The following is a 22,052-nucleotide window of genomic DNA, read 5'->3' as shown; positions in this document are numbered from 1 at the left end:
GAAAAAAATTCAGAAAACAGAACGCTCTAAAATTGGAGTCTTTCAACAATTTTCACTCAATCAGCCCTAAAGAAAGTAAGAAAATCTCTAAGATTCCTGATTAAGATATAGGAACCTTGATTTAAGCATCATTGGAGATGAGTGGCTAACTGTAAACTGAATCAGGTGAAATGTAGTTCACTGTATATACTAAGGAAATATAATGTTCATAAGTGATGTGAAAAATACAGACTCCAATTATGTGTCAATATAATAATCTTGTGTTTGCACTTCTATCTAGCATCATATACATTCAACAAATGTTCTCACATCTCATACTGTTATCTAACAACTGATCTGTCTCTCTCACTAAGCTTCTTGGTACAGTCTCTTTCATACCCAACTATTATACCCACAAAATTTGGAATTCAATCAGAGATAAAACGACACAACAGATTTTATTACCATCTTCCAAAATAATTGCAGCCGGATTCACCACCGATCAATAAGCAGCAGCCCAAAAGAGAAATTCTTCTCAAGAATTTGTTGGATAATTCACTCAAAATTTACAGATCACGACCTCCACTCTGTTGAGGAGGTTACAAGAACAAAAAGCAACTCGGTAGACTTTAGTCGACATGTTACTCATGGAACTGGGTTTGAAATGTGCTGATTCTTTACCTTGGCGGCAACTGGGAAACAGCTTCATGATTCATCCAAACAGTTGAGTAAGACTTTGGTGACAACAAATAACAGTCCAATGTAAATCCAATCAAAGAAGTTTGCTGGTTCTCCTTCTTGAAGGTCCACCAGGAAACAGCTTCATAATCCATCCCAACACCCTTTCCACAACCTAGTACCAGAAATAGACATCAATTCCTTTTTCTTCATTTTCAAGTTTTCTAATCTCTATAATCTTAGCTACTTGATATCATTTAAGCACAAACCCACTACTTCTACCTAACAACATAACCCAGGTCTATAAAGTTCATATAGATACTTGCACTACTCGCAACTTCGCAAGTAGTGAAGCTTTCAATTACAAAATAGTATGCTGGGATTCATCGTCAAGACTTCAAAATAAACATGAGGATGTATAAATGACGAGCACTAGACATGCAGACAATAATAAGTTCACATAACCAAACTACAGTAAAATGAACATAGGTTACCTCGTCACCCTCATCTGCATATGGGGTGTTCTCATACACAGCACGGGAATCTGGTTGCTTAGTAGAAATATTTTCATTGACCATGCTTTGAGAAGTTAAAAGCTCTAATCTTTGTGTCTGGACCTCAAGTTTTCGGGACAACTCCTTGTTTATTTCCTTCAATCAGGAAAAGAAACAGCATATATCACAAGGTTAGACAAGGACACAACCAAAATGACAAAACAGACAAGAATGTGAAAAACTAAAGCAAGAAAATTTTCGAAAATCTAACTGACTTTAGAGAGGCAGCTCCCACATTTTTATTAGTATTGCAAATATATGCCTAAATCTGTAATTTGAATTCAAATAATTTAGTTTTCAGGAATTATTATTATGTTTCAAATTCTAAGGATGTCGCTTATCATTTAGATTTAGGATGGTAGCAGTTTGATCATAAGATTACAAGTATTTGAATAAGTGAAATAAGCTCTTCCACATATTACATCTCCTATTCTTTTAAAAATATATTTTCCACATTTAATATAATGCATTCTAATTGAATTACCTTCATCCTGGAACACTCAGATGATTCCGATGTCAAGGCTTTTATCAATTCTTCTTTCTCTAATGCCAGCTACATATCAAAAGGTAGACAGGTGAATATGTGTGCTTGTTTGATAACAAATTCACACTACTCTGATAAAATATGGAAAGCAAGATAGGTGGCAAAACAAATTCTCCAAATAGTAAAAAAACAAGAGATGGGGTATATCCCACCCACCAAATTCTCAAAACACCGAACCTTACCTCAGAAATAAGTGCATTAATGTTCTCAATCATTCTCGCCTGATCATGAGGAATATTAACAGGAGAAACGGCAAGAGATGAGCGTCTAGTTTCAGGAACTAAGGACGACGAACTAGAGGCCTCAGCAGCATTATCATTGATTTCTGGGTTGGAAGTGTTAGAAGCTGGATCTTCACTTGCTGCATGAAATAAAATATATAAACATAACAAACTAGATACTAATCCAGTAAAATACTAAAAGTAATAGCAAATACTTTAATCAAGTATCAGTTGCCAGCCAGTCTTGACTCCTAAGTCAAATAAAAATCCTTGAACGAAGGGGGATATATGATCCAAAAGAAAAACTTATTTATCTTTCGTGACTTGAACCAATTAAGAGCAAATACTAACAAGGGTTACATTAGCCGTAAAAATATAAGAATACACGTTTATATGTGCTGGAAAGATCGGATACCAGACGTTGGTTACATTGCACATGTATAAGACATTCTTGCAATAAGTTACATAAAAGAATATGATATAAATTGTTAAGAAAAGACCAGTTGTGCCTACTGTTAGTGAAATTATGTTGAGAAAAGACTAGTTGTATCAGCTGACAGAAAAATAGTCTTGTAAAGCTTCATAAAGCTATTTTTTTATGTAGTCTGAAAAGTCTATACATAGGTGCAGGTTCTCCTAGTCTCAACTGGTCCTATCATCCATCCGGTATGCTCCTTTTGCTAATATAACTCTCCTATTTGGCCACAGATGAGGGCTCCAACGTGCTAAGCTTGCACTATGTTGAAAAAAGTAGAGGCGTGATGGTTAAGTGTGTGGTTAGGATTAGGTATCAACCCATCAGAGATGGTGACACTATTGCACCACAGCACCAGTTTGTTGTACTTGCGACAGTGCAATGAAGCCATACTGCAGTTGTTCTCTTGTGGGGACTCCTCTGAAGTAAAATGATTGGAGAGTTTTATGATAGTGGATAATTGGTTTAAGATGAAAAGAAGAAAGCTTACTATGAATGATACGTCACGTGAGGAGATTTAGTTATTTAATCTTAAACCATTGATTTGAAATTAAAAAAATGGTCCAAATTAAGAGCAGTATTCTAAAGTTACTCTAAGGGCTGGTGGATCCCTCTAGTCTATACATGCATACATTCATAAGCGCGCACACACACACACACACATATATATATATGCATATTGCTGCTGAGAATAGATATTCACTCAAGCTTTTCCAGCAACTCTAAATCTTCAAGTATAATAATATAATAAAGTAAAATAAAATGAACCTGAGCTAGGTATATTACATCATATATTCATATGCTTGTCTACATAAGAACTTCTATAGACCTGAAATTTTCTGTTTTTAAGCATTTTTTATTTGTGGATACCAAGCATTTCATTCTCTTATTCCTACTTAAGGATAATGGAACAAAGAAGATTAGTATGCAAAATTGCTCAATTGATGTCGAATACAGCATATGTAAATTGAAAACACCATGAAGAATACCAAAAACAGACAAAGTAATAGTGCAAACTGAGGCAAACAAACCTAAATCCTCCGTTGATGTAGAAACATCCCTTTTATTTGTTTGACTCTCGATAGACTTTCCAGTCCCTGAAGCCTTTCGCATCTTAGAAAGCAGCACCTTCTTTTCTGTATCAGGGCAATGGCAAAGCAAGAAAATGGGTTTGAGTTCATAATATTTCAGCTCAAACAAAATTTGTTTGCATGTGATTCGTATTAAGAGCTTGCAATGAATGGTTAACTAGGATTTTTTACCACATCTCCAATATTTTTCTCTTCATAAGGAAAAGAAAAAAGTAAATAAAAAAAGAACAAAATGAATTAATTACATGATATCCACCAATAAAAAGAACCAACAAATAAATTCACTTAACTCTATATCCAGAAAAAGATAAACAGTCTAAAGTCATAAACATCAAAATAATTCTGCAATATGCACTATCATAGAATTCCACATATAACCGAAAAAACAATAAATGTAAAAACCATCAGCAACTTAAGCCCTGAAAAGATCAAAGTAGACATGCATTAAAACTTCCATGCAAAAGATAATATTTGTTTCAAAAGCAACTGTTGGAGAAAACAAAAGAGTACACAAGAGTTATGGATATCAGACTTGACAATGGCACAAAGTTAAAACAAATGATGAACAGTTCTTTTGATAGAACAGAGTACTAACCACCAAGTGAACTAACTAGGGACAATAGTAACTATTATCACATTGTCTCTAAAAACACTAAAGATCAGCATTATTTTCAATAATAAAAAACCTATGGACTAGAAGCAAAGTACTTAGATTATTGGATTTCGATAATGAATATTATGTGTGTTTGTGAGTATAAGCTAGAGAAAGAGATGTCATATCTACAATTCAAAAACATTTGTGTTCTATTTTCTATTGTCATTGCTAGTTTATAAGTTTCAAAATAATTATAGGCACCAAACTTAAACACAGTACGGAAGGCCAATAATAAATAAAAATTACAACTTAAAATGAAACATCAAATTTTGCGTGAATCAAAATGCAGAATAAAAAACAGCTAAAGTCTGATTACCTTCTTGTAGAGCATCAATAGTGGACTGCAAATCATGGCGATCTTTTTCTAGGCTAGATATTTTCTTTCTGCAATATTTACTATGGACAGTTATTGCCCCAGATAAAATAAGCAAAATATTTTAAAATGCCCAAGAATCAACAAAAAGGAAGGAAATGAAGAACTGACATAAAATCAAATAACGTCAGAATGAGGTAAAATTATATTTAAACTAGAAAATGCACAATTTTAACCATAATTAGATATCAATCAAAAAGTAATAGTAAAAGTTCAGAAAAAGGTATCTATACAATAAAAGCTTCAATGTCTGACAGCCAACCCAATGTTAGATTAGGGCCAAAAACAAAATTAAACTCAGTGAAAGGTAGTTTCAAGTGTTACTTTCTCAACCATCAAAAAATAAATGCGGGTGAACATTCTCTCAAATAGTTTACCAAATTTTCTCAATACACCAGGAAACTTTATTTTCATATTTTACTTGGAAAAGTAAGAACTTCAAGGAAAAGAAATCTCCATACAAGAAACATAAGCATGGGAAGAAAAACTAGGTATGAGCAATGATTTTCAAATTTATTTCTTCAGAAATAAATTCTACTCCAGCAACTCTGCACCAATTACCCAAACATGCATGAAAAGAGGTATAAGAACAAGTTTCTTAACGGATTAGGCAGACAATGAAGGATAAGGGATGGCATCGGTTGTTTTTTCTTTCATTCTTTGGCTCTAACATCCTAGCACCACTCTATCTCTTCACCAGTGACCTCATTTTTTTTAAAGAACTATGCTTTGAGCTTGTCCAATGATTTCAAATATTCAGATATAAGACAAAATACCATCAAATTTGGATATTAAAAACCACAATATCAAGAGAAAAATTACATTGACACAAGAAGTTTCAATTGCAAGTCCCACCTGCAAGATTAAATATAAGACCAGACTTTCTAACACAGGTAACCTTCATATTAATACTATCTTTTTGGCCAGAAACAATGATTGACTATTCAACAAATTACAATCTTGCCATGTATAGTTCATTTGAAGGATCTTTTAAAACCTCAAAAGTACCTGAATGAAGAAATTTCAGCTTGTGCATTTTCCAACTTCTTCTCCAGCTTTAGCTCACTGGACCTTAGTCTGAGTGCCTGACATGTTTGTTGAACACAACAAATTAAATCTATAATCTAATATATTTGCATTAAATAACTTCTAAAGTTCAATTATGTGTGTATAATATTTTAAGTACCATATATATATTAGACATGTATATAAGTTTGAAAATTAAAAATTTACTAAAAATTAACAGCATATTCATAATTAAGAATAAAAAATAATCTTAAAAAAACAACTCATTAACAACAAAGGGAAAGGAAAAGGAACAAAAAGGAAGAGCTGACTTCACAGATAACACAAAAGCAGCAGAACATTGAACAGGGATGGGTGGGCTGCAACACATCTAGGTTGGCTCGAGATTAGGATTGATAGACGTGGATCAAAGGAGTTTTATCCAAGCAAAGAGAAAAGATGCATTTATCCAGCTTGTGAACACAAAACTAGGGCCTTTGACTGAATAAAAAGGGGACAAAGTCGTGAGATTAACTGATTGCCAACAAAACAATCAAAAAGAGTTTTTAACCCACTGTTATAAATTGAGATTGAAACTTCCACAAATGGACATCATTTCTAGAACTGAGGCCACAACTGAAGCAAATGGAAAACAGGGGCCAGAGGCTACAATGCAACTCTCGACGGCTATATCACAATGGTTAGTCATTGATAAGTATAGTACCGATACAAAGCAAAGTGCCCAGACACCCAATTACTAGAACAGAATCCACCAGCGTGCACAACCAAGAAGGTGCAAAACCAAGCAGGTGCACCCAATCCTTTCCACAACAAACACTCTCACTAAACTAATAAGTAGTGGCATTGGTGTGTTGCAAGTAATTCAAATGTCAGTTTCAGGTCAGTTTGGCTCTTATTGGAATTGCACGATTTCCAATGCAATTTCAACTGGTTCCTAGAATAGTTTGGATCTCAAGATTCTATGGATTTTCCAATGTGGGATGCAAGCCAACAAGAAAAAACTTTTGAGCAGGAACATTCTACCTACATACTTGTTATTATTCTGCATGTTGACTGAACTTTGAATATGTTATATCTGAAGATTGAAGCATAATAAAACAGTCGACATAGTTAACTTATCAGTTTTATTGGTTCGATTCATTTTAAGATAATTCCTTCAACAAATCATTAGAAGATATTTTAGTAGCACCCTGTTTCTTAATTTTCCATTTCTATATTTTTTTGCATAATATTTTAGTCATCAATTAATTTCAAATGATAGTATAAGTTAATTAAATATCAGAAAATGCCAACATGATGAAGATTAAAAAATTACAAAATAAGTGAAGTTAACAACTTGATTTCAGATAAAAGATGGGAAAAAATATTTTATCCTCAAAAGTACAAATGGCAAACATACCAAGAAAAATCAGTACCTTCTCCTCTAAACCAATAACTTCAGATGCTAATAACTTTGCACGCTCATCAGCTGCATTACATTCTAGTTGTGCATTTGTATATTCACTTTTGAAAGCCTGAAGCTCAACCTGTTGATATGAAACCAGTCTATTTTCAACCGAAGACAATCAACAATAAATGTGGCAGAAGTTAAACCAAGTTTAATGCACTAAAAACTGTAGCTCCAAAATCGGACCACAACAATCTTAGATTTTGGGATAAACACCACACTGCAAAAATCATTGATGACATTTAAAAGAGAATATATGAGAAAAGGAGCTCAAGGGATCTTAAACTAGATCTTTCTACTGATTCAGATTTATATATTTATAAGGATCAGTAGCTTACATTCAGGAAACCGATTATATCAATTGAAATGGATGGGTGTCAAGAAAGCGTATTGTGTATACCAAAATATATCACTAATATTCCAGACAAAATGATACAAAGAGCCATCCAATTAATCCAACCATAAACTTTCTACTTACTGAAGACATGGGAAGGAATCACAATAAGCTCAATTCAACAAGCTCGGTAGGCATCGCTTAATTCGATGCTTGATTATCTCTGCATCAATTTTATATGAGGCTAAGTATACTATTTCAATCAAGCTTAAACCCCCTAATATTTCAGTTCAAAAGACTATGAGTCAACATGATTGATATATTTAATATTTTTTAATTTTTAACTTATAATAACTACAAAACTAATAATTAAATATATAAAAATGTTTCCAATATATGGTCTAGTAAAATAAATAGAAGCAAGTGCCCAAATGAAATTGCATGTTTGTATAAGAAATACAAGCTACCAGCACAGCCAAAAAATTGTGCAACTAGACAGGGATTAGGTAGTGTTGATACAAACCAGTTGGGCTTTGATATCTTCTTGTAACTTCTCCATGTCTGATTTTAATTGGTTGACAACACTTCTCTACAAAAAAAAGGAAACAAAAAATTGTGACTGCTTCATATCCTTACAAACAACTATCTTACCACCAATGTAAACATGATGCACCAAGTTAAATTCAAAATAAGGTAAGTGATGCCAAGATAACAAAGATCAAAGTACTAAAATAATTAGTAAGAAACTAACCCGCTGACTAAAAGAACTACACCAGCCATTAAGTTCCTTTATACACCCATCCACAATTGAAAGACCAAAAAGCAAGAGACATTTACACTATTACTGTAACCCACAACTAATTAAGTTCCTTCACACACCCACAATCACAGGCCAATATGTTCAGATGTTTGATCTAATATCAAAGGAGTACGGTACAAGTAACCAAAAAGTCACTAACTATCATAAAAATGACTGCCTCCTATTACTGGGAACCTAGGTTCTTCATATTAAATTATTAAAATTAAATAGCTCAACATGAAATATCATAATATGCTCAATGGAAAAACACCTTAAGTTCAGAACCACTGAAGCATGTTTTATAACTATAATAACTAATAGAGTTCTCAAATACCAGTAGGATAGGCTTTAAGAGGAAAATAGATAAGAAACCAACGTGATAAAAATTAAAAACAGTGGCAAAGTTAAATATTCCTCAAATTATATACTGCAATACATAGGCAAACCTGTTGATTATAATTATCGGTTAGAGTTGAATTTTCAGTAGCTAGTGACTCTGCTAACACTTGAGAAGCCTCAAGAGCACGTTGCAAAGAAAACTTCTCTTTTGTTAGATCTTCAATATACTGCAAAACAAAACAAAAAAGGACAAAAATATAAACAAATATAAGATTTATGCTTCCCATATAATAATAAAACAGTGAAAAACTAAGATGTGTATTACATGAGTGCATTTTCACAAGAATAATTTCAATACCAACTAAAAAAATTATAAATTCATTTAATGCATAACAATTACAAACTTTTGCAAGTTGAGAGACATATAAAAGACATGCCGAGCAAACAAATAAGCAAAGCATAATGTATGACTACCCCCACAAAAAAGGATGACTGAAAGTACAAAAGAAAATATGCAAATATATTCAGCTTCTAACACTATTTATATAACCAATATGCATCATTTTCACTGTTGCAAGTTCACCACTCAGATAAAATATTTTTTATACCCACAAACCAAAGAAAGAATCAACTCACAGTTGACATATCAAAAGTAGAACGCTGCACTAGTAAATAGTGAGGTTACATCCCTAGTGTATGACTGATAGAACACCATTTAATAAAGTAATAAGTTATAATATTGAACACCGGATTCAGACACAAGACAACACCAGAGTTTGCTGTCCCAGAGACAAAAGTCTCCTACACAGATAACACTCTGTCCCCAAACTACAAATAACTTAGCACTGGGTAATTACACAACCTACTATCAGATGGAAAGACTCGGTACATAACAATTATTTTAAACATATAACTGCCATCCTGAAGTTTCTAGTACAAACTGTTTTCTGAAGCAGTTATTTGCAACACCTAACTGCCATCCCGAAGTTTCTAACACAACTGTTTTCTAATAAATTTGCTACTACCTGACACTTTAGTTTCTGACATATATACTCATATAACAACTAACTAACTTGGATGTAGTTACCCAAAATGGCATACTAATTACTAATATTCTGCTGCTAGAATGGATGAACCAATATGGACAATTTATATCCACATTCCATTGGTTTAAACTAGACAAATATAAACATTACAATCACGTATGGAAATATCTTAGTTGTAACATATTGACATTTCTTTTCACAATTTAAGCACAAACAAAATCATCAAAAATTTCCCCAACTCTAATAAAAAGTAGGTACATAGCTCCTATTTGGCATATCATATTCCCATCAACCAAATGCTTGTAAAAACAAACATTTCTGTAACTAATAAATTAAGCACAAAACTCAATAAACAGAACCAGATTATATTTTATACTAATCATCAAGCCCATCAACAAAGTAAAGCACTATTGCATCATATAACAGGCTCAAAGAAAGTAATATCATGACTATAACTAGCAGAAATCACCTGTTCTAAAGCAGCAAAGTCTTCATTTTTTGAAGATGAGTAATACGCATTCTTCTCCAAGCCATTTTCCTTAGCACTTAACAGAGCGCCATGATTATCTTTATCAACAACAGAAGGGGCTAAATGCTCAAGTGGACTATGAACATTCTCAGTTTTAAAATTTGGGAAAAGTGACACACTTTTAGTCTCTTCAGATGGCTTAGGGAAATAAGTAGAGCCAGGTATATCATTGCTGCTTGATTCTAAATGATTGGACATAGAGGAACTTTGCTCTGATTGATGAAATGGAGAGCCCAAAGAAGTTTTGGTGACATTTAGAGAATCGAGAAAAGATGGACGTGACCTCCTAGAACTAGATTCCATTGGTGTACTATAAGAGGAACTTCTTGCTTCAAAGCCTGTGGAATCAAATTTTGGCATAGTAGCACCATGAAGACTGGGCAGATTATTATCAGAACTAGTAACGGTTTCTCTAAACTTGGAGCTGAAAGACTCACTGAAACCTGAAATAATACATATATTATGCACAACTACATCAGCAGAGAGCACTATGTGATTGTCAGGCTGTATGTATGAAAAAGGTAAAATAATGAAACAAATTACAAAACTTTGAAACTATAAAAGCAAAGAAGTGAAAAATAAACTGTTACCTCCAGAAAGCAAACTATGTGAGTAGCCACTATCTAAAGTGCTAGAATTTGTCAGCTTGATTTGCTGTAGACCATCAACAGAGTTCTGAGGTACGGTTTTTGAAGGAAAATGTGAAGTGAGATTATCAGTAACCGCATAATCCTTCAAAGAGCTGTTACTCTTATTTGACTGGTTTACATTCATCCCATGAAAACTAAATTGACTAGCATTACTATCAAATTGACTTTCTTGCAGGTGGAGAGGAACACTTTGGTGGTTTGCTTCCCCTGATGAAATTCCATACATATCATTCACATTATTTGTCTCATTTCTTTGACTAAAATCTGAAGATGCGGTAACTAAAGAAGAATTATATCTATTATATTCATCAGTTTTGGAATGTGCCTCCACCAAACTTGTAGATGGTGTACTAAGATCATTCCTCGCAAAAGAAGTTTTACCAGCCAAAGACCCTTGATTACTACTTTGGCTAAACAAATTCTGAGTCTTGTCATTACCAATCCCCAAAGTTGAACTGTCGGTAACAGCTCCTCCCACGTCATCAGATGTGGTAACTCCATCGGAATCGTTAATGCGTACATTTTCAACTTCAGAGGATTGTTTTTTGTTCAAGTTATCATCAGAATTGTGAACTTGGCTAGAGTTTGAAGTCTTCTTGGCTCGCTCCGCAGCTTTCTTTTTCCGAAACTCCTCCAGCTGCAAGATCCAAAAATCCAAAATATTTGAGATTGACAGAAAAAAAAAGGCAAAAAAGAGAATAGCATTTCAGAAGTAGTACAAACTACAAAGTAGCACAACGCAATAACTTAGAAAGAATTAATAATAAAATGAGTAGTCAAATTGCATAGAAAATATAAGGAATCTAAAGACATGAAACCATTCATCTGTGCCTTCATGTGGAGCTTAGGTTTGATGTAGTTCTTGACAAGGTATCAAAGCCTCTAATGATCATGCGATCTACTGTTTGATCCTTGTTACCTGGCCCAATTTGTTTAATTAAAAGTTAATTTCAAAACAGATTAAGGTAGACCTATGAATTGCCCACACTTAAAGCCCAAAGAATTATTGCTTAGGGCGAGGTGTCAAATATAAAAACCACATTCAGTCTTCACCCAACAATTTAAGTAGAGATAGTGAGTTCTTGACACAGAAAGGCTGGATTATGCAGAACTATCACAGTGAGAGTGACACACCAATATAGAACCTCTAAGTAAAAATTAGAAACAAAAAACGCCCTTTTTATTCAAAGAGGCCAATGTAATTAACTGAGAATTCTGAGATTAAGAAAAGTAGTGAACACTTTCATAACCAAGAGAATAAAAATATTCAGAAACTTTGGGTCCAATTAATGACAATATGACAGCTGATTTCAATAACGTTCAAAAGGAAATAATATTCTAAACCAATAAATGACTGAATCACTCTATAATAATAACTACACAAAGGGGCTAGAATTAGATTAACTAAATCAAGGTGAGATTTACTGAGATAGATTACATGTTACAAAACATGTAAAGTCCAACATTTAAACAAAACATAACTTAAGGCATTTAGCACCTTAGGAAAATCTTCTTCAAACAGATAAAAACAGTTATTAGTCCCAGATAGCCACTCGGAGTGGCCAACCTACCTAAACTGTTATGGCAGGAAAACCACCATTATGAAATTCCAGATATAAGTTACATAGTTTATATTACATATATATAGAGGCTCAAGAATAAATAAAGGCATATTTATAATTAAAAGGAGAAAAATCACAAGAATTCACACCTTACATAGCACCAAATGTTGTCATTCAAGGTGCAAAAATAGAAAGTTTTGTCACTGAGCCAACATAGTGGTGGCCATGGCCATGACACCACGATGCTGCTATAGTCTGCTATTGACTACGCTGGGAGTAAAAGATGTCTTTCATGGGGAAAATGGTGAATATACAACATTATTACTATTCGGTAATGGCTTTCCTGGTTGTACGATAAACTAACTAGTTTATTAATTTCAATGGTATAATTTTGTAAATTTATCACTCCCCTAATGGGCATAGTAAATTATTACATGCTTGAATTATTTATGTTTACTGGACCTTATTTTAAAACAGGACTCTTGAAAACGGGAACTGGGAAGAATGATCAGTACTATAATAATATAATATTACTATTCCGCAAACAGCCTCCCTGGTTGTATGATGCAAATCAAACCCAAGATTCAATGCGAAATAACCTGGTGGTTAAAGAAACAGACCAGGCTACTAATGAACTAACTAGTGGGTTATAGATATTAAGCAGTCAGGTGCTAAACAAAAAGCATAAGTGCGGCTGAGGTTTATGTAATAATGAGTAACATACAAAAAGAAGGATAACTAAATCCCTCAAAGGGGAAAAAAGATACTCTCCCAAGATTATTCTCCCTGTCCCCAAAACAAAACATAGCAGCTAAGATTTTAAAAAACGGCCTGCCACCACAACCTTTGGCTGTACTGTCATGGTTTTTGGTTCGAATATCCGCCACCACAATAGCAGCCACATTTGTCTGGAATTTCCAGCAATATCAAGTCACATGACTATAATTCAAAACCTTGGTCGAAGCCTAAGGAATAGCATAAGCTTTGTAAACCCAAAGAATGGATCCTCATGCAAGCAGCTACTAGATCACCAAGCTCCATCCAACAGACCCTCCTCTTGCATATACTCAGAAACAGGACCACCCTCATTATTCCCTTCCCTTCAACTTGCTTAAAAGACTGGCATTCAATGCGTCATTGAAGATCAAAAATTCCACTTCCTTTCAGCCCCCTCCAATCATTTCACCATTCCCTTCCCTTTCCCATCCCAATCAGTAACACAATCCAATAGCTACAAAATATTCATGACAAGAAAAAATAATAAATTCCATCCAAGTCCAACAACAAAAATTAAACCCTATACCGAACTACCCACATTACTCCCACGTGCACACACAAATGCGCAACATTATAACAACAAGAAACACGGCATTAACCAAATCAACAACACCACATTTCCCAATCTCAATCTCCAACAAAAACAAAGAAACAGCAAAACCAAATCAACCAAACAAACAAATCCATACCCGGCGCTTGCCAGCTTCAAGATGCTCTTGCTTCCGCGACGACGTGGAGGAGTTAGGCAGCACCTGAGCCGAAGCCATTAGAGAACCCAAACAAACGATCTAGAGCGAAAAAATAGGCAGAAATTCAAAACCTCAACGCGCTAATCGCCATCACCGTCGCAATGGATCCGAATCAAACAGCCACAAACCCTAACATCGGAAGGAACTCCCCAGATCGCGGAAATCGGAAACGATAAGAGTGCAGAAAAAGGAATCGATAAAAATGGCGAATAATTTGAAAATTTGAGAAATGAAACGTTGAGAAAAAGAAAGGAATCGAAATTGTATTTGACAGACAGTGCCCGATCTGATCGGAGAGAGAGATTTCGGGCCTCTCTCTTGGTTTTGGATTTGGGATTTCTTTGTATTTTTTGCTTTATTTTTGTTTATATTTTTTTTGGCTCTGTTTTGCAACGTTTTTATTATTTGAGAAGATGGAAGCAGGTGATGGAGGGTTTGAACTAATTTGGGTGCCTTGCTGGAAATTACCAAAGAGGACATGTGTCCTTGCCATTTTCACTTCAAACAATTTCTCATGTAAGAAACTTTAAATAGTGAATTATTTTAAATAAACTGTTTCAGAATAAAGAAAATGTTATTTTAATAGGAGATCCAATTTTATTTCTTAACTTAGGTTTATATTTTTGTTTTTTTAATAAATCATACATTTTAGGAAAACTCAACCCATTAGGTAATTGTTTAATTTTGTTTTTATTTTCTTATTTCCGATATTCTAAATTAATTTGAGAAAATAATCTATCTATCTATTATATACAGTGTTGTTGACTGACAAGAAAATATATTCAATCCATGTATTGTAAAAGTATAAAAATAATTAATGGAATTAAATTCACTCCTTCATTTCTAATACTTTTATTTATCTTGAATGAAAAGTATCCCTTTTAAATTAGAGTTATGGCTATAAACTAATATATACATTAAAAAATCAAGTTATGCCAGAGTAACATATATTTGTAACTTTTTTAATTTCTTTCAATGTAATAAATGCCTAATATTTCAGTTAAAGTAAGACAAAATGAAGAGTTAGGGTGAATATATTTTTAACCTTCTATTTTTTATATATAATTTTGATTATAAATTAATGCAGTTTTTTAAATACTTTTTAGTCCATTATTGGTGGAGAAAGTAGCAATGGAGAACAATTTTTTTTTTGGTCAAAGTTCATAACATATTAATGGTTTTGCACAAAAATGTGTCATAAGATAAGAAAAAAAAAACTTTAGGTTAAACATTTGTAGTAATTATGTTATATATTAAATGTATAGGATTGTCTTTTTTTTTTATGAACAAATCATTGAAAGTTTCTACTATGATTCTTGAAACTCTCTTACATGGTATAATAGTGTTTTAAGATTTGATTTAAGCTTTATAATTTAACTTGTAAGAAACTTTCACTAGTAGTGTAAATCCCCAACTCACTTACTCAGTTATTTATTTATATTTAGTATTTTTGTAAAACCATATAAGTATTTTTCTTAATATTCCAATAGCATATTAAATGCAATGATATTTAATAATTTAAAATAATTAATTATATTATTAATAGTATATTAAATATTTATAAAATATTTTAGTGATGTTCAATGCAATATTAAATGTTTTCATATGATAATTCACTATATTCTTAATTTAAGATATGTTATTTAATATATTTTTAATTGACGAAATGTTATTTAAAAATTATTAAAATTATTGAGTCATTATAATGATGATAAGTCGTAAGTTTTAATATGAAATTCATATTTAAAATGTTAATATTTTTCTATGACAACATGTCTACAAAATTTACCTAAAGACTTTATTTGCACCATACTTTAGATACAACAATAAATAGTATCAGTCTAAAGTCAAATGTGATTATGAAAAGACATTGATAAATAGACAAAATATAATGATTCGATTTAAAATATTTATAAAAGTAAGTTTTTTTTCATATTTAAAAGATTAATAAAAGAATGAACAAATGAAACATACACATTACATGAAAGTTGTATGCAAAAAAATACTTCATTTGTAACTAAGAAAGTTTTTTTCATATTTGTAACAAGGTTTTGTACATAACTAAGTTATGTTGAAAATTTGCATTATTCTTATGGTGATTTGTAGTTTTTCCACAAATTTTAAAAGATTGTTATGTATTTGTCTTTTTTAAACATAAATATTTAATTATTATTTTATGTACTTAGTTGTTTGTTTAGTTTATATACATCATCATTTTTTATCTATTCCTTGTTTATTGACAACATAATGCAAACAAAAAAATGTTAGAAATAAATAATAATAATAATAATAATAATAAAAAGTTCCATCATGCAAATAAAATAATAATAAAATTACACGATTATTTTATAAGTATTACATTATATATTTAAATACATCTTTAATTTACAGTTAGAGTGTTTGGAGGTTGAGTTGGATAGAATTTGGACAAATTCTTTAGTCAACTCATTAAAAAAATATAGAATTATGTAGGATTGAGTTTATACATTTTTTATATTAAACTCAATTCAACTCAACTAACAGCTGAATTGTGTTTAGTTAATTAGATTAAGATTTAAAAAAAAACATTTTTGATGTAAAAAAATAACACAATCTTAAAAAAAATAATTAAAGATTTCAAATAAATCAATATATTAAAGTCATAAAAAAGTTATCCAAATTAATTTAAGACATGAAAAATTCATAACATAAATTTATTCATAAAAGTTTATAAAAGTGAGTCTAGAGTATTAGATAAAAAATCTATCACTCAATTTATATGAATTTTGGTGTAGCTCTACCATATTTTTTTATTTTTTTTAATAATAATAATTTTTTCATATAATGACAGATGAATATTGTTATATGAATTATGAGTCTAACTTGATAAATGTTAAGTTGTAGAATGATACATAAAAGCTTTTATAAATAAATAAAAAACTTATCACTCAACTAAGTTAGTTTACCTAATTATAAACGATATTCAATTGATTGAATTAAGTTGAGTTAGGACATCAAGTAACCTAACTCGAGAAACTTCTTACATTTAACTAAAGTTTTTTTTTTTAAACAAATAAATATTTATGAACATATTAATACACAGTACCCTTTTTAAAACTAATTCTTATTTTTTTCTCTTTTTTTAATCACCTTGTTCTATCTATCATATTTGAATTCAAAATCTTATTTAGAATATTTAATTATAGTCTCACTCTTACTAATAACATGATGGCAATTAAAATGATGGCAATTAAAATAATATTTATTCAATTTAAGTTTTTCTTCCTTTTGACAATATTGAACATTTTTAATGCAAAAATATGATACAAATCGAGTTACTTCTCAATTTCATTAATTTTTAACCGAAGATCCAATAACACCTTGCACCCTTTTTTCACTTAAATACAAGATTATGTTTGATAAACTATAAAATTAAGAGAGAACACTTCAAGATTCTTATCTTAATTTTCACTTTAGACTAAGTTTAAGTTAATATAATTAACCAAGCACTACTTAAATACAAACATTCTTTCAATTATATCGAGTAGTTCGGAAATGACGAATTAAAGTAGGTACAACCAAAATATAATAAATATTACTATTTGTAAATATTCTATTCACGTGAGAGTTAAAAGAAGTATACTACTAACACCAATACCTAATACCCAATACCTAAATTAGTTAAAATATAGAAAAAAAAACTAATACAATAAAAAACAAACTAAAATTGTAATATAATTTTTTCTAAATTTTAGCAAGCTTATATTTGAGATAAAATAAAAATATAATATAAAGTTGGTTTAAATTTAATTGATCTGTTTTGAAAATTCTTACCTTTAGGGAGACTGTTTCTTCCTGCACCTCCATGCCTTCTTCTCTCACCTCCATATATTTTCAAATTTCCAAAAATGCCCCTCTATACTATTCCGGATTATGTAATCTGGAAGTTATTTTTCAAATTTGTAATTAACTTCCGGATTACATAATCCGAAAACATTTTTTCATATGCATGATTAATTTCCGGATTACATAATCCATAAGTCTTATTTTGGCTTCCGGATTATGTAATCCAGAAGTTTTTTTTTAAATGAGTTTCCGGATTACATAATCCGGAAATTACTATATGGGAGTGACATAAAAAGGATAAAAATATATTTTCATGTTGCGTATGGAGATGAGAGGAGAAGATATGGAGGTGCAGGAAGAAACAGTCATGTAGGGAATACCTGGGATGCAAGTAAATCCAAGAGAATCAAATGTGCTGCTTTCTACATCCCCAAATTTTAGGCTCTACCCTTTTCACCTTTTCTTTTGAAAACTTGTTAGAATCAGAGAACAACAACATATGATATGATCCAAGGCTTTCACTTGGTTTCTAATTCCTCAAAACAATCAACCTCAAACTTCTAAATCTAATCACACTTAGTATACAGAGTCAGGCACCAGTTCTTTATAGTACACTGTTGCCGTTCTGAGCTCACCTCACTTAAAACTAGTGACTAAGAAAAAATATGAAACAAGGAACATGAAAGATTTTCCAAATGGTTAATGGCCAAGAGGGTGGAGAAACGTTGGAATTAACCCTTCTTTACCCCGATTAAGCATGTGCCTTATTGTTCTAGAAATCAGAGATAAGATGGAGTACTATCTAATCCCCTACAACACCGGCAATGCTGTTTTAAAAACTGTTAAAAATTTCACCACTTCTCTCTTTTTGGGTTCGATACTTGTTCTTTCCTCAACTTACGGAAAAAAAAAGTCACAGTTTACAATGCCAAGAATGTGCATTTATGTACTGACATACATCGGAGATAAGTGCAATTGCCAACATGAAGGACAAATTCAAAATGCATTGTTGTTTTAAAATTTGGCAAAGCAGTCACAAATGTTCCAGATACAAATTTATTTTAGAAACTGGACAAAAGTACCAGAATGTAATGAACATGCAAGAGGCAGCACAATTTCTGATGGAGATGGCCGAAATAACATCACCAGATATCAGGACGCAACTCACCACTTGCTGGGGGCACCCATCTCCCAGAATTATATACACTTTCTCCAACTTTCCAACCAGGCACATCCTTCATCACTTCTGCCTCATACTCGAGATATTTATTCCACTCTCTAACAAATCTAGAGGAGGAAACAAACAAAATAATGGAGATGAAAATGGTTAGCACAATAGTACCTGTGTATGTGACATTACAAAATTGGTGAAAGCATTTTCAAATACCTCTCATCCTCTTCAGCCTGTAGCACAGGCAGTATGGATCGGCGGGCAGAATATTTTTCTTCCTTCAGTGCCCTATAGGAAATGAAACATTATACATCAGTTTTAGTTTTTTGAGTGGGAACTGAAAACAAAACTACGTGTCTGGTTCTTCCTTCAACGAAGATTTCTATTTTTCAGTACCACATCCCACCAATGCCCAAAACCAATCATAAAAGAAGAATAAAAAACAGTGAAATCAGAGACTCGCAGTGAGAAGTAAATATCCAAGAATATGCACTAATATCCATTTCTTTTTATGGACAAAATCTAAGGAGTAGTAAATTAGGTGTTTTTTATACTTTTTCAAAATTAAAATTAGACGTCACCTCTCGCTAACAAATAGAAACTCCACTTTTATAGAAAAATCAAGAGCACCAAAACGTCTTCTGTAGATATCCTTTTCCCACAAAGACACAAGAGACAAACAATTTTCCAGTATCAAATTAACTTACACAGGAAAATACAGGCTCCTTTCGTTTCTACTTTCCAGACAAATTTAGAATTGTTCCAACCTAGTTTTTTCAAAAGAAAAATTGAAAAGAGTATATAATAAATTCTTTCTGGTCAACCGGTACAACCCATCAAAAGAAGGGAAAACCTTTTTCAATTTTCCTGTATTCTATGTTCTCATCTGAAAATATTTCTGCGGGAAGTATTTCATGTAATGATTTAATTCAAGAAGCTCATTTCTACTGAAAACATTTTCCACGGTCAAGTTATTTTCTGTAACAATGGATCCTCGATTATTTCCCACTAACTGGATTGAGTAAAGCATATTTTCAATACATTGGCTTGCATGTAAGCTATAATCAAACCGGGTTGTTAAGAAAATACAAAGTGGAAATCAAGGAAACAACCAAATCACAGAGGAAGCAAACAAACCAAAAATGTTTGGTTAGGGTCATTAGTTAACAGAATATTCATTCAAATATATTAAAGAAATGTACATTCCAAGGTAGCCACTTTGGAATCAAGGAAAGATGCAGACTCCAGCAGTAACAATTAACAACTCATCATCATAATTAAACATACAAGTCACTGCAACGAAAAGTCTCTCCCTTTATAATTCATAAACTAACAATTGCTCTAAAAAGTCCTGTGGCCTACCGGTGCCACCACGCCTATGGCCTATCATTGCCGCCTTTGTTCTTGGAACCATGTGGTTTTCATTTTCAAAATCGTAGTTCCTCTTGTTCATGTACTTCATCTTGTAGACGGGGAAAGAAAAACTGTTGGCCATATCTATGAAGCAATGGAAAAGTCCTAAGGAAACTATTATGAAGTCTTTCAATAACAATGAAAGTAAATAGAAGGATGTAACCAATGGCCTATATCTAGAATTCCTTTATTCCAACCCAAAATTGGAATATGATTTGTAGGTTACTAATGGGTTATATGCTACATCAAGAGGTTGGTGTCAAGTAATGATGTGCAACATTTAACTAAGGTTTTCCTTTATAAGAGAGGAAGTGGACTACTTAATTATGGCTTTGCCAAAGAATCAAGGAACACCACAGCTCATGGTGTGAGACACTTAAACACTTTCATAGAAGTTATTCCAAGTATTCTAAATTGCTTTACAAAAAACACTAAAACTTTAAATACCTATTAATTTAAACGATTAGGTCAAGTAGTGGCCCAAGCCTTCTTGTTGTAAAAATGGGATAACAACCACAAGTAATTAAAATAAAATAAATAAAAATCAGGGATAACAACCACAAGGCTAACTGTTGAATACAAAATGGAATCACTCCTCGTACAGAATGAATAAACTTCAATTGCTAGCATGGTCCTCAACCACGGGGCAATTAGTTAAAACATCATTTCATTCAAATTCAACTACAGTAAAGAAATATAGATTCCAAGGTAGTCATTTTGAAATCAAGCAAAGAAGCAAAATCCTACAGTAATAATTAATCGCCACCATTAAATCTAGAAGTCAAATGATACATAATAGTCTCGAATATCAAATCAGGAGCTCCAAACGCTCAATTAAATCCCAGAATTTGTTGACAACACTTCAAATTATAACATTTAAAAACATAAATTTCTGTATTAATAGATGCTGTTAAAGAATCACGGACAAATAAAAGATAGAGTAACAACCCAACAATAACAGAATACTCGAATTACGAATATGTAATAGGCGACAGGATACACGATTATAAAGTGACACAAAAACACTAAAAGGGTTTTGTTTGGATTAGTTTATCCATAAACACCAATAGAAGGAGAAACTAAATTAGTTTCCCTTATAAGCTAAACTTTGATCATGATAATGTAAACACTTTAAACAAGCCAAATGATTCTGGCGTGTGTTCAGATATAAACACCAATAGGAGAAGAAATTAAAAAAAAAAGTAACAAAATATAAAGTTAAAGAAATAATATGACGAAATCCAAATGAGGAAATCAAAGACGATTCCTCGATTAAATTAGAAAACAGTTGAATACATAATGGAATTCACTCCTCATACAAAATGTTAAAACTTCAATTGATAGAAAGATTCCGAACAAAGAGAAATAAATCAAAAAGAAAAAAAATGGAAAAGAGAAGAGAAGAGAAGAACCTTCGGATCTTGTTGCCCTGGCCGACCTGGTACATCCCCCAAGAGAATGTTCCGAAGGTAGCGAGGAAGATGGCCACGGCGCTGGGGCCCTTGTTAGGGATGCGGCGAGCGAACCGGACCGGAGCGAACCCGCCCGGCGGTGGACCGTCCTGGAGAACCGGCATGTCCTTGACGCTGGCCATCCCTGGCTTGTTCCTTATCACAGCCTCCGTCATCTTTTTCCGATCTCTTCTCTTCCGCCACTCGTTGTGTGGGAAACAGGAAAAAGTAGTAACAATCAACAATGGATTTCAAGCTCTGCTTTGTTTCTCTTCTCTCTGTGAGTATGTGAAAAGGGAAACTGAAAGGGATTCGGGTTCTATATTCGGGTCGGGTTCCTAAGTGGATAGTCCTACAGTGTAAC

At 32.5% G+C, this 22,052-nt stretch overlaps 2 protein-coding genes across 3 annotated transcripts; both read right to left on the bottom strand.

The window, feature by feature from the left end:
- Positions 1–157: 157 nt before the first annotated feature.
- Positions 158–14,316, bottom strand: BLI (protein BLISTER). Of its 2 annotated transcripts, XM_068637757.2 has the most exons (13): positions 13,769–14,316; positions 10,681–11,377; positions 10,031–10,533; positions 8,623–8,742; positions 7,901–7,966; positions 7,012–7,122; positions 5,579–5,655; positions 4,514–4,581; positions 3,483–3,587; positions 1,938–2,116; positions 1,696–1,764; positions 1,152–1,307; positions 158–832 (listed from the first exon to the last, which is right to left on the bottom strand). In XM_068637757.2, exons 1-13 carry the CDS (start codon positions 13,844–13,846, stop codon positions 752–754), a joined length of 2,310 nt encoding a protein of 769 aa, XP_068493858.2. In that variant the 5' UTR covers positions 13,847–14,316; the 3' UTR covers positions 158–751. The 2 variants fall into 2 exon arrangements, 1 of the variants encoding a protein (XP_068493858.2); XR_016523318.1 differs by lacking the exons at positions 158–832; positions 1,152–1,307; positions 1,696–1,764; ... (2 more) ...; positions 4,514–4,581; positions 5,579–5,655 and adding an exon at positions 7,522–7,600 and having other exon boundaries at positions 7,076–7,122; positions 13,769–14,269.
- A 4,256-nt stretch (positions 14,317–18,572) lies between these two features.
- LOC137830433 (NADH dehydrogenase [ubiquinone] 1 alpha subcomplex subunit 13-A) lies at positions 18,573–21,867 on the bottom strand. The gene is made up of 3 exons (XM_068637759.2): positions 21,650–21,867; positions 19,041–19,112; positions 18,573–18,940 (listed from the first exon to the last, which is right to left on the bottom strand). Exons 1-3 carry the CDS (start codon positions 21,862–21,864, stop codon positions 18,796–18,798), a joined length of 432 nt encoding a protein of 143 aa, XP_068493860.1. The 5' UTR covers positions 21,865–21,867; the 3' UTR covers positions 18,573–18,795.
- Positions 21,868–22,052: the final 185 nt, after the last annotated feature.

This window comes from Phaseolus vulgaris, chromosome 7, assembly GCF_051622355.1.
Source record: "Phaseolus vulgaris cultivar YP4 chromosome 7, ASM5162235v1, whole genome shotgun sequence".
In the NCBI taxonomy this organism is placed as follows: domain Eukaryota; kingdom Viridiplantae; phylum Streptophyta; class Magnoliopsida; order Fabales; family Fabaceae; genus Phaseolus; species Phaseolus vulgaris.
This window is presented reverse-complemented; position numbering and strand designations above follow the sequence as displayed.